Here is a 14,043-nt window from a genome sequence, read left to right on the forward strand (position 1 = left end):
TGTCTGCAAGATCAGACAAGGGCAACTCCCCCTTGTTCTTTGCTGGCTTCCGTTCCTCATACAGCAGACATTGTTAGGAGCTGCTGTGAAGCAGTATCAGTTCAGTCCACACAAACCGACCTTCTCTTACCCATGGCCTATCACCCAGCAAATGTCACAAATTGCCTCAATAAAAGTAAACCTCAAAGTTTCCCCAAAGCTTCTTTCTCTTCCTATATCATATTTTGAACCAAATAGAAACACTATTTCGAACATAGTCTTACCATGTTTTTCTCCATCAAAATTTATGGAATTTTATCACTTACTAAAACATTGTATGTATTTAAAAAATTTATTGTGAATGAACTGACCACCAAGCTCATAATGCTGTGACCAGTCAAGTAAATGACAACTTACCCTACTCCTTTGTATTTCAACAGCTCTGTGTCAGGTTTCAGCTGACAGATGCGTTACACACATGGAGAAAATCTATTGAGTTTCCTTTTTCAGACTGTGCACAAATTTTTTAAAAGGCTGAACCATGCTTTTTTACATGCTTCCACATGTTTACTTCTATAGAGCTTAATTTGACTTTAATATAAGTGAGTGAAATTTGAATTAATGTCAGATCAGGTATGATCCAGAGGAAAACCTCCTAAGAATTGCATGTTCTTTTGTGTGTTTATAATAAACATGTTTTTACTAGAGTCTCAGGCACATCGTAAAAATCTCCACATGGTAGTATCACCAAACAGTGGTTTGTTTGTTTTCATGGGATCTTGTCAACATGAATTGTGTTAGAGATTTTATACTGGAGGAAGAATCAATTTGCATAATCTGAAGTGAAAATAGACTTGGCCACCAGGCAGAGATGATTCAATGTGTGGAAGTTAAGTGGTTTGAGCCAAAAAAGAGAATATGATGCTCAGTCATTATTACTGTTATTTTTTGCCAAAAATTCCACTTAAACCGGATGGTTTCAAACATTTCATTTTTTTCTCCTAAAAATCTTCATAAAATTAAGTGGATACCTATTCTTTTATATCTTCTCTCTTTCCTCTAGGAGTGGAAGACAATATTCTTTATTATTTTGTAATAACCTAGTACTTTGAAATTTTTTAGATAGCAAGGTATAAGTCACAAATAGAAAAAATTTAGAGCACAAGTGTGGTAAGAATCACCAAGAGTACTTGTAAAAAGTGCAAATTCATACTTCCCAGCCCCAGAGATTATAATCCATTAGGTCATTGTAAGAAACCCAAGAACAGGCGTTTTTTTTCAACATGTAGAAAATGGAGGTCATCTAGTTTAAGCAGTTTAATATCTTACAGCCCCTCAAAAGAGAACATTATAGGGTGGGGATGGACTCAAAGGGTAGCTAAGAATTCTTCTTAACCACACTATTAATTTAAAATGGTGACTTTCTGGAACATGACACATCACACACTTAAATATAACAATTCCAAATGTTAATCATTTTTGCTTTAGTTGTTATTTTGAATACACACATATGCTTTCTTCCACTAGGGAGGATAATTGAGAATGCATTAAAATTGTTTTAGATCAGTAAAAATTGTTTGAAAATGGCTAGAAGATGAAAGAAATCAGATATGAAGGGTACATTGTATATGATCCCATTTATATGAAATCTTAGAATAGGCAAAAGTAATCTAGAATGACAGAAAACAGATCACCAGTAAGCTACAAAGAGGCAGAAGGGAACTTTGTGGGTTGCTGGAAATGTTCTGTATCTAGGGTGTAGTGGTGGTTCCATGAGAATATATTTGCTGAAGCTCATAGCACTGTTCACTTAAAATGGGAGAATTTTATTGGATGCAAATTATACCTCTTAAAGTTGATTAAAATAGACTACAAGGTATTTGTGAGGTTTTTTTTGTTGTTGTTTAATGAGGCCAAATTTCTGCAACAACTCTATTAGTTAGCTCACAGAATCTCCAGCAGGACCATGGAATTGGGCTTGGAGGCTCCATGGTCAGAAAAACCCTTAGATCCTACCACAGGGAGGCTAGGAAAGCGAGTTTCTGGCTTCCACCTTTAGGAGGTGGGACTCCCACACTGGAAAATTTCCCAGCTTTGTCTTGATCTTTGTCTTTTTAGTTTGTTTGTGTGTGTGTGTGTTCATTCTTGCTTTGATATTTTAAACAGTTCCTAGTTTGAATTACTTTAACATTTTAGACATATGCTTCTGAGATTTTCTGCCATTGATTCTTTAACACATATTAAAGAACACATAGATGAATTTATTGCCATAAAAATTAGAGTATTACAGGTAATGCTCAAGGTCACCTTGACCTAGTGTCACCATTTTATTCTCACTATATGAGTTTGGTACATATGTTTTTCTACTATGTTGCATAAATATGAATTCACAGAAAATGTACATATTACTTTGATTTTTTAAAATTTAGTTAAATGGTATCATACCATGCACACATCTCTACAACTCACCTTTTTTACTCAATGTGTTTTTCAGAAGCTCTCCCAATATTGATACATACAAGGCTAGTAGGTAGCAACTCTATAAGTACAAATAAATCAGTATAACAGGACTAAAAGGAGGTTTGGTAGCTCAGGGGAAAGTCTGTACTATTAATTCTTTAAAACTCATTAGGGATTTTTGGTAATCAGGCATTTTTCTTCTGATAGTAGAAAATTACCATAATCTGGATGCCAGCTTCATTGGGGGCTATGCTCTCCTAAGGTACTGCCTTCTGAACACAGAGACAGAAAGCCAAGCCAAAATTAATGCATACACAAGAATCTTACCATACTAGACAAGGAAAAAGAAAACTCCCAAACTTTAAGAACCATGGGCATTAACTTCCTAAGGTAAGCGAAGGGAGTGGAGATTTGGAAATTGCCCATTTAGACTAACCTCTACATAAAAAGTTGTTTGTTTGGTAAGCATTTTGAAAAAGCTTGTTCTCTCCCACACTACTGTACTAACATTATAGGCTCTATCTGGTAGCAGAAACTGTAGAGTGGTAATAAGATTTTTTTTCATTTTTCCTCTGCAATTGATTTACTTCACATTTAAAATTTTGCATACAAACTGGCAACCTCAGCTAAAGAATAATTCAATGCCATTAATATCAAATTTTAAAATATATTTAAACAAGAAAAATAGCTTCATATCGTGTCAGTTGATTCAAAGATATCAATATTTTAGGTTAAAATTAAAATGAATTTTTGGAAGATGTTACAATCAAATATTTATTTATATTCACACTTCAACAATTAAACAGGGACTCCAGTATCACTTTTAATTTGAGCTCATAGAAAGGCATAAGGAGTTGTTTGAGTGTGGATGGTGTTGAGAGGAGTAGCTCTTACAAAGTATTCTCCAATCTACAGACACAGGCTTTCTTTCTCAAACAAGACATATTATAATAGCTAAGAATTAGAGGGACTTCCCTCATGGCGCAGTGGTTAGGAATCCACCTGCCAGTGCAGGGGACATGGGTTCGAGCCCTGGCCCGGGAAGATCCCACATGCCATGGAGCAACTAAGCCCGTGCACCACAACTACTGAGCCTGCGCTCTAGAGCTCGCGAGCCACAGCTACTGAGCCCGCGTGCCTAGAGCCTGTGCTCCGCAACAAGAGAAGCCACCGCAATAAGAAGCCTGTGCACCGCAGTGAATAGTAGCCCCCGCTTGCCGCAACTAGAGAAAAACCCGTGCAGCAACGAAGACCCATTGCGGCCAGAAGTGAATTTAAAAAAAAGAATTCTATATTTGCCAAGCGCCAGACACTCACGAAAATATTTTACAGATTTTCACTAATTTGAACGTCCCATTAACCCTGTGAGATGGATGTTACAATTATCTCCAGTTTACAGATGGGGAATCTGATACAAGGGGTGCAGGACCTTTACCCAAAGTCACACAATTAAGATGAAGCAGAGGCGGGATTTGAACCCATACAGATTAGCTAGGGAGTCACACACTTTCTGCCTGTCCTAGCGGCAAAGTAAAGTGCTTCTAGGAGAGGGAGTGGGTGAAATTGACACAGCACTCTTCCAGGGTTTTTTTTTGTTTTTTGTTTTTTGTTTTCGGTACGCGGGCCTCTCACTGTCGTGGCCTCTCCCGTTGCGGAGCACAGGCTCCGGACGCGCAGGCTCCGCGGCCATGGCTCACGGGCCCAGCCGCTCCGCGGCATGTGGGATCTTCGCAGACCAGGACACGAACCCGTGTCCTCTACATCGTCAGGCGGACTCTCAACCACTGCGCCACCAGGGAAGCCCTCTTCCAGGTTTTTAAATTCGACTATTTTGAGAGTTTGGGAACCATGGTGACAAACACTGTACTAGCAGTTCCATTTCAGTTTTCTTAAAGAACACTATCATTTTCTGTGATTTTCTTTTACCTAGTGGAAACAGCCAGTTAAAACAGGAAGAAAACCACCTGTTACAAGAGGGATTTTAGAAAAATGTATTTCAGGAAAAAAAATTAAATTGTACATCTAAAGGAGTGTGTTGGTCCCTTAAAATTCTCACTCCGATAAGCTAGAATCTCACTTCACCAATTCTAGAATCTCCCCCCAATTTGGAGTAGTACATACATATATGCATGTGTATTCATGTGTGTACTTGTTTATGTATGTATATGTGTTACACACATATTCTCAATGGTGGAAGTTTTTGTTCTCTGAGGATGGATTTTTATCTGGAGATAATCAAAAGGCACTTTGAGCTAAGTCAGCTGAGTGATGGAGAACTGGGTAACATTAATTTGAGGTTAAAATAAGTCTGGGCTAAAAATAATGAAACGGCCCTTTTCACATTCTGTTACCAGCTCTGACATTTACTTTTTCTTGCAAAGGCCCCAGATATCTTTGGATTCTAATTCCACTATGTCTTCTTCCCACTCCTCCCCTCCAAACATTTTTTATGCCTCTCTTCACTAATGAGGTTCATATGTTGGAAATATGGACATGTACCAAGTTCTTTGTATACGAAATCCACACTGTTTTCTAGATTATGTACCAGTAAATACATATTGTCATTAAAGCAGCATCCTTAGATGTAATGCTTCATAAATAGTTCATTAGAAGAATTCCTCATTTTTATGCTCAACTGAAAGTGTTTTCCTTCATTCTCACATTTGTGGGGAAAAAAAAATCATTTACCCTAATCCGGGTTGGATGGAGATCCATTTGCTGTATGAACATGAACCCTGCTCTCAGCACAGTCTCTGTGTCCAGGAGAGACGTGTTCTCAAGCACTGCTGCCATCTGCTGGCCTCATGGTTGTTAGATTTTAGAAAAAGCTGTGCATAAGGCTCCAGCCAAGATGATGCAAAATGCAAGTATCATCAGCAGGTAGTTTTGTCGACCCTAAGTAATAAAAATGAATAACTGTCATTAAGAAAATCTGAACCAAATATGCAAAAAGCACAGACTCTCAACGTTGCTGTGGACCTTACCAACCATCTGGTTTACCTCCTGTATATTTTTTTGCTACCCCTCTGCCTGATCTTCCTGACTCTCTGGAAACCCCACAGATCCTGCATCATTTAACTATTCAGTAAACACATGTGCGATCCCACTATGCATCCACACTTGCTGAGGTTAAAATGGTGAACAAAAACGTGACCCTATTCAGCTACTCACATAATATGGGAGACAGGAATGAATAAAATCATTACAGAAAGGCATGTTAAAAGACAGAGAGAGGCTAACAAGCAAACACTCAAGGCTGTTTGTGTGTTACCAAGGAATCTTAAGGTGGGAGGTTTGAGGTTGAGTTGAGCTTCTAAGCATCAATGAACTGAGCAGGGAAGGAGGGTAGCAGGTAGAGATCCTGGGTGGAAGGAGTGTGTGTGCAGAGCTCTGCTGCAAGAGAAACATGGTACTCGCCAGGGATTAAAAGAAGGTCCGAGAGGATTAAAAAAAGGTTCAAGAGGCTACAGCAGTGAGTTAGGTGGAGCTCGCTGAGGTTGGAAGCTATGGGCCTGAGCACACAGGCCTCTTAGAGGCCATGCTCTACTTTTGGTTTTATTTTTCCAAGCAGTGGGAAAACATCGGAGAAATAGGCAGAGCTGGGTGTGGCAAAAAGATGGGATTTGCATTTTGTAAAGCCCACGCTTTTGCAGACGGTGAACAGATTGGAGGGGACCAGAATGGATGCAAGGGAACCAATGAGAAGGTGATCGCAGTCCTCCTGGGCAGAAACGATGCAGTGCAGATGGAGAGACAGAGACCAGTCTAAAGGGCAAGGGAAAAACAGAGATGGAGTTTACTCGCCCAGCTATGTTGTCTTAAAGATGGAAGCATGGAGGACCACTTCCCACCGCAGCCAGCCCATCTGTACCTTAACAAAGAAAGACTGTCCTGTGCGCAGTAGAAATATTGTATTTCTCATAAGTTCCATCTCTAGGGGTACGGATAGATCAATTCTAATCTCTCTTCCACAAGATAAACCCTCAAACATTGAAAAATAAGTGTCTTTTATCCCTGAAGAATCTTTTTCCCTGGTCAATATTTTAGCTTCTTTGACTATCTTTCAAATGGAACGGTTTCAAGCTCTCGCACGGTCCTGGATGTTCCCTTCTGAATGATTGCCAGGCTGTCTACATAGCTCTTTAAATATAGACCCAATACTCGGAGGCAAGTAATATAGGGTCTCAGAGATCTCCTGGTAGTCAAATCATATGATACTATTACCAGCTTTTTTTAAAGATTAATGACAATTAATATATAGTCAAAAATGTATATCCCCTTCTTTTTCATCTTAAAAAACAGGTGGGTTAAAGTGGGTGATTTTGCGTCTGTTTGATGACCACAGTGGTCTTTGCAAGTTGGGTTGGGCTGGTTGAATTACCTGATTCACTGTCAGCACCAGCCCTACCAGAAGTCACTCTAATTCAGGTTCTACAAGTGAAAGACAGCACAAATCCTTGCCAGGCACAGGGCAGCCTATTTACACACACACACACACACACACACACACACACACACACACACACACTCCTGCATGAAGGCGTTAAGGGTCCCTGACATTTTTTTCTTAGTCTTAAAGATTGCAGCCTTTGCCTAGATACCAGTACTGGTGCAGAGTGGGCGCTCAATAAATATTTGTTCAAAGAATCAATACACTCATCAATACACTCAATACATTTGGCAATTTCCAAATGTGCTTTGTGAATTAGCCAATTGATGCAATCACTGAAATAAGAGAAAACAATATATGGGGCCTCACTTATCAGCAGTTTACCACCTACTTATGTGAACGCTTCATAAACTCTCTATTTTATTGTCTATGTAGACAGAAGAACAATGTTCTTAAGGGATAAAAATTTTTCCCTTTTAAGGTTAAGAATCTGTCCAAACTGCCTAGTGTCCTAGATAAAAAGACTGATTATATTTGGGCAAAATAGTTTTCCTTTGTCAAAGGTGAATGTTGACTCTTAGAAAGATCATGCTAACATTCCTTCCCAAGCAAAAAAAGTGTTTAACTTGGATTTCTGAGACAGCTACTAAAATGACAAATCATCTCATTCTTTATCTGGGTGTTGCTACGGACCTGTAAATTGCTGTGGTAACAATCCCCTGCATTGGGATTACTGTGGACACACTGACTAAAATGTGTTGCTAAAAATATAATGTCTGTCTAGTTTAAAATAGCTAAATATAAGATTCTAAAACAAACTTCCCAAAGAAGAACAGATATCAGATATAAAAGAATGTCTCAAGGGCAAAGCAGACAAATCAGAGCCCTGATGTCATTAAAATGAAATAAAATCGTTAAAATTTTTCACACAAAAAGTGTTTGGATCTCTGATTAAATCCTTATTGCTCCAGGTTGTAGACTTTTAAATATGTGTCTTTGAGGACTGCTTCAAGACATAGCTGATAGGACCTATGAGTCATAAAGATAAACGTTTTGGTTTTGTTTTCCTCTAGGTTTTATCTTCTTTATAAGAAAAATAATTTTAAAAATTCAGATAGGATTTTGGCATCACTGTCTAGTTGATAACTCTTTGTTAAACTCGTTGGCATGGGAAGTATTTAAAACTTTCCTTTAAAGTTGCTGTCAAGAGGCAACTCAGTATCTGCACTGAATAAGTACGCTGGACACACCTTAAGTTCTGTTTGTAGACAGATTTGTAAGGCTTTTTAAACTAGAGTTAAAAGGTCAGCAAAACTCGCTGTGCTTTCAGCTTTGCCCTCTCTCTATTTTTACTTACATACTTGGCCAAACTTTTGCACCCATTCTCAAATCTGCAGATCAAACACACTGGGATTTTATCTGAATTACACTGAATGTAATTGGAGGTGCTGCCTAAACCACAGTGAGCTGTTCCATCAGGGATATCTGAGTCTCCTATTTGTTCTGATAGTTTTTTATGTTTTGTAGTAAATTTCTGCAGTAAAGGAAAAGATTTTATAAATCCAGCACATTTCTTGTTAATTATTTTCTTTTATTTTTATAATTTTTGTAGGTATTAATAGCATTTATTTTCCTCTTTTTAATTGGTTCTTGGTGGCATATTGGAAAGCTATTGATTTAATATTTATCCTATATTTCAGTGCCTTAGTAAATGATCTTATTGGGTCTCAAGATTTTCAGCTGATACTCTTAAATTTTTAAAGAAGAGAATGTTATATGCAAGTGACAATTTTCTCTCCTATATCTAGTCCTCTTATTTCTTAATTTTATCTTATCACACTGGCTAGGATCTCCAGAAAATACTGCATAATAGCAATGATGGAAAATCTATGACTTCCAACTTACAGAGCACTCTTATTTTTTCAGTTCTATTGAGATAGAATTGACAGAGAACTCTTACATTTCACCTTAGTTACGTATTTGCTATTGTTTTTTGATAGACATCTTGTATCAACTAAAGCTTCTTCCTATTTGTAAGAGGTTTCTACTATTGTAAGAGGTTGTTTTCTTAATTAAAAACTGGTTTTTAATTTTAGTAAATGCCTTTTGAATATATATTGTCACAGAGTTTCTTTCTGTTTATCTAATAGTATAATAAATTGCATTAATTAACTTGCATATTATGAACCATCCTTGCATTCCTGAATTAAACCCTACTTGGTCATGTTTTATCATTTTAAAAAGTTCCTCCTCTATTTGGTCTGAGCTGTTTTTTTCAAAGGTGTCTTAAAAAAACATTTCTTTGAATGTGCTTAGTGTTTTTTAGAGGACTCTGAAGAATTAACATGAGGCCCAATGGTTAGGGATTCTCTCTCTCAAAGGAGTTCTTGTATCTAGGGAAGAAGATTTTAAATTCAGTATCATTATTACTGTGGTAGCGACTAAAATAATTTTTAAATGTTTCATAATAAATCTATTCTTAGTTTGTGCCTATTTATATCTATAGTTGTAAATAAGCTATGGTTACTTACTTGTTCTTTTCTAAGGCTTCAGAGTGTTATGCTGGATAATACTCAGTGCTTAAATAGAAATCATTATCCTTCATGAGGCAGATGAAATATTTGCAAAGAGATTTACAGCATGCCTTGGGCATAGAATTACTTTCTGTGGAAAGCAACCCTAACTAAAATAAGTAAGAAACATGTGCACAAAAGTAACTTATGGGTCTACAAATGTTTTAAATTGTCTTGTAAATTTAAAAACACAAAAATTAAGATTGTGATCCAAGTATCTTCTAAACAAATTTATTACTTCTTCAATCTGAAAATCTTACTTGTATTAACATCTTATGGCTTTCTAGGTCAAAACATTTCATTTGGAATGAATGAAATGATGTTTTAAATGTAAAGCTGAAAAATCATTTTAAGAATTATCCAGTGACATGTTCAATTTATGGCTCTCAGAGATTAGCAACATCAGATCTTCTTAGAAATAGGAATTATTTGCTGCTTATTAAGACAAAAGTTATTATATCTATGATGCCTTGACAGTGTCTCTAGTTTATATATTTTTTTAGTAAAAACTATTACAAAATATTGGGCTTCCCTGGTGGTGCAGTGGTTGAGAGTCCACCTGCCGATGCAGGGGACGCGTGCTCGTGTCCCAGCCGGTGAAAATCCCACATGCCGCAGAGCGGCTGGGCCCGTGAGCCATGGCCATTGAGCCTGCACGTCTGGAACCTGTGCTCCGCAGCGGGAGGGGCCTCAACAGTGAGAGGCCTCACAACAGCGGGAGGGGCCTCAACAACAACAACAACAAAAATACTATTCACATAGATTGCTCAACTGAAGACTTTTTCCACAAATAAAGGTAAAGGGGAAAAATCCTAAAACAATTTTTAATGAGAATACACACACACATCCTAGAACTATTTGATGAATGCAATTTTAAGTCCACACCATTGGGGGCTTCCCTGCTGGTGCAGTGGTTAGGAATCCGCCTGCCAACTCAGGGGACATGGGTTCAAGCCCTGGTCCGGGAAGATCCCACATTCCATGGAGCAACTAAGCCCGTGTGCCACAACTACTGAGCCCCTGTGCCACAACTACTGAAGCCTGTGCACCTAGAGCCTGTGCTCCACAGCAAGAGAAGCCACCACAATGAGAAGCCCACGCACCACAACGAAGAGTAGCCCCCGCTTGCCACAACTAGAGAAAGCCTGTGCACAGCAGCAAAGACCCAACACAGCCAAATAAATTAATAAAAAAAAAAGTCAGCACCATTTACACTCGAGAGGGAAGAGGTGGTCGTCACCTGTTACCACACTGTTTTCCTGTAAAGTTGGTAGTTGGATATGGAGGACCTTGGGAGGCATGAGAGCTAACAGAAACTCTATTCCCAAATTCCATTTGCCTCAGGGATATTTTAATCTTTGGGATAAAAAATCTTTCATCTTGTTTATCTACCATATTTTACACTAGATAAAATTTCCTCTCTATCATATTTTATTGGATTATTTAACCAAAATCTCTTACAGGAAAATAAAGTCAACTAAAGCATTTTTCCCTGAAGTTGGGGTGGAGAAAAACATGTTCATAATAATTGTCATATCGTTAATATTTTCTTTCCTAGTTAGAGATAATAGCACTTTCAGCATCTGACCTGTCAAATTCATTCGTGTTGCATGCAATTTTCAGAAAATAACACATAGTATTAAATACCCTTCTCAACTGGACCTACACCTTTCGTGTACATACCTGTATTTCCTTAAACATGAAGACACCCCACATTGCAGCTATAAATCCTGGACCCTTAAATAAAAATAAGAACTTTATTTAAATTGGTTATTTTTCTGTGACTGTACTCTACACAAATACAGTAAGGTGGAGAGCTGACCTGACACTTTCCTCAAATAAACTTCTATTGTAAAAACAATATAACAATATTGTCAGGACAAACTATTCATAATCTCAATCTGAGCTCACCATTGAGTTAAACTAAGTAGCGTTAGGTGAAAAAATGAAGACTTTTTTCCTTTTTTTTACCTCTATGGTTTTCATTTTTATTATTTTGATGATGCTATAATATTTTATGCCATACAATGTGTTTCTTTAATGTGATTTATAATAAAATATTTTAATAATCAAATAGTTTATTTTTTCTAGTGAACTACTTCCTTAGGGTTCTAGAAATGGGCTTAAAAGGAAAAAGTGTATGAATAAACTTATAACTTCCTTTGGCATTAGATAATATCATAACTAAAGAAATTTCAGTATGTTCTTTTGGACCTGAAAAATAATGTGCATAGGGCTTCCCTGGTGGCGCAGTGGTTGACAGTCCGCCTGCCGATGCAGGGGACCCGGGTTCGTGCCCCGGTCCAGGAAGATCCCACATGCCGCGGAGCGGCTGGGCCCGTGAGCCATGGCCACTGAGCCTGTGCATCCGGAGCCTGTGCTCCGAACAGAAGAGGCCACAACAGTGAGAGGCCCGTGTACCGCAAAAAAAAAAAAAAAAAGAATTCCTTATAACTTGCTCAATTTTGATAACATTTTCCCTCAATAGAAATTAAGAATGTCAAAATGTGGGCCCTTTAAACTAATAAAAACCTAACCTATTAAAATAGTTCACTTTAGTGTACCACTAAATTCAAATAAAAAATAAAGCCAACGGTTTTATGAACACAGAACTGTCAAGATATGCTGTTTGAAACCCAGAATTTAAATGAAAATTTAAGGATGTTTCAAACTTTTATGCAATTGTATTTTAGACCAGGCAATGTGTTTAAAAATATCAGTTTTGTAGGCTTGCACAGGTGTGCTGCTAAAATGTTTTAGGCAAATTTTGTTTGTGATGATGATTTAGGAAGCAGGGAGGCAGGGAGGCAGGTAAACAACTTAACAATCTAAGATACTAGAGTAGAAATAAGAGCTCAACGTTAAAGCAATTAATTCGTGTGTGTGTGTGTGTGTGTGTGTCTCGGTCCTAGTACCATAAGGAACCTGAAACATTCTAGGATTCTATACTAAAGGCAAAATGTAGCCCTGCATACAAGAAACTCTCTCCTGAGAAGCCCTGAGATGTCCACGTAGCCATGTTCTTTCAGACGACTCTGTCAGCTATTGCCTCAATTTTCTCATCTTCAAAATGGGGACAAGCTTGACAATATCTGTCCTGCCTATGTCAAAAGAAACATTTTTGCTTTTCTGTTACCTATGCGCTACATGATTGGCACCTAAAAAAATTAGATGAAGCAAACTGCATTACGAATGCGTGGTAAATGGCACCATCCAGAGACAATACTTTGCTTCAGCACGTTCTGAAAGCCTTCCTGAAAATATTGACGAGCCCTATGAATGGGGGCTGAAATACTTTCTGTCTCACAAGGCTGTCATGAGACTCAAGTGTGATATTACACACAAAAGCATTTTTTACATCTATAAACTGTTATATAGAGATGAATATTGTTATCAATAGCAAATTACAATATATCCCAAATGAAATTAGGTAAACCGACCAAACAAAAACTGCAAGGGTATCAAAGATGAACAAACCTGCTAAAATGAGGTTAGCAATATTCCCTTAGAGATCAAGGACATGAGATTAGAGGGTATCAGTTTATCTACATGAATCTGTTATACTAATTATACTCCTTAAAAATTAAGCTCCATGACAGGCTTCAGTGATTCACTAAGAACGCTTGAGAAAAATTAGATTTACATTTGAAAAACAAAAATTTTCAAAAGCAGTTCAGCTACTTACAGCAGTGATGATTGGAAAACTGACCACAGCACTGAGGGAGTGGTTCGCTATGAACCAACAGCAGGTAGCAATGGCCCAGAGTATTCCAGACAGGAATCCTGAAACACACACACACCACACGTTTACCAACCACCTCCCCTCCTGAAAAATCCACACTCCAGGTAGAGCGGGAATGTTAAAGTTCTCAGATCAACACACTCCTATCAACACTGATGGCCAATATGGGTTTTTTAGCCATGTTTTAGGACCATTTTGGAAACCAAATGATTTCTCTTTTCTTGACTGCTGTGGGTATAAAGATCACCTTTTACCTTACTGGCATGAAATCAAGTACCCAAAATAGTAGTTGAGGTAAAGATTGGGTAATGGAGGGGGACCCGGGAAGACACTGGGTCTGAACATATTCTGCAAACACCATTTACTCTAAACCATGACCATAAAAATCTGTGAAATTCAGAATGATGCTTAGCTAAGGGGAAAAAGACTCCTAGAATTTGAATAAAAATATCAGCTAAAATTTTTGATACTTTAGCTAGGCATTCAGTAAATATTCTACCATTTTCTAAAACGGTATAGTGGTACAGTAGTACTCTTTGGCTTAAATGAATCAGGCACTCAAAGTAAATCTCGGACATATGCTTTATTTTGTTCTTTAAAAAATTTTACTTGTGGATCTATATTCCATATCGAATTATAGCAAACTCTTAAATAAGTGAGAAATTATAACTTTTCATTATATATACAATTTTTTTACCAGTGCCTAACTGATTAAATCCAAAAGCATGTGCATTTAACATAACTTTTTAAAAATTTAAAATAATTTCCCCTAAATTTTTGGAGAAAATGTTTATTTTCCCAAGTGACTGGAGATTTGCATTTGTTGACACTTTAAAAATATATACTGGTCTTCCCTGGTGGTGCAGTAGTTAAGAATTCACCTGCCAATGCAGGGCACA

General features: G+C 37.6%; 1 protein-coding gene across 2 annotated transcripts in view; it reads right to left on the reverse strand.

Moving 5' to 3' along the window:
• Positions 1–2,110: 2,110 nt before the first annotated feature.
• The window catches only part of TMEM144 (transmembrane protein 144), a 46,945-nt gene continuing 35,012 nt past the window's right edge, over positions 2,111–14,043 (reverse strand). For both annotated transcript variants that reach the window (XM_082602361.1, XM_082602362.1), the window contains 3 exons: positions 13,088–13,185; positions 11,086–11,139; positions 2,111–5,334 (listed from right to left, as the gene is read on the reverse strand). In XM_082602361.1, the coding sequence (XP_082458487.1) occupies positions 5,251–5,334; positions 11,086–11,139; positions 13,088–13,185 (236 nt within the window). In that variant the 3' untranslated portion in view covers positions 2,111–5,250. The remainder of the gene's footprint in view (positions 5,335–11,085; positions 11,140–13,087; positions 13,186–14,043) is intronic.

This window comes from Mesoplodon mirus (assembly GCF_964341445.2).
Source record: "Mesoplodon mirus genome assembly, chromosome: 2".
NCBI classification, from domain to species: Eukaryota; Metazoa; Chordata; class Mammalia; order Artiodactyla; family Ziphiidae; genus Mesoplodon; species Mesoplodon mirus.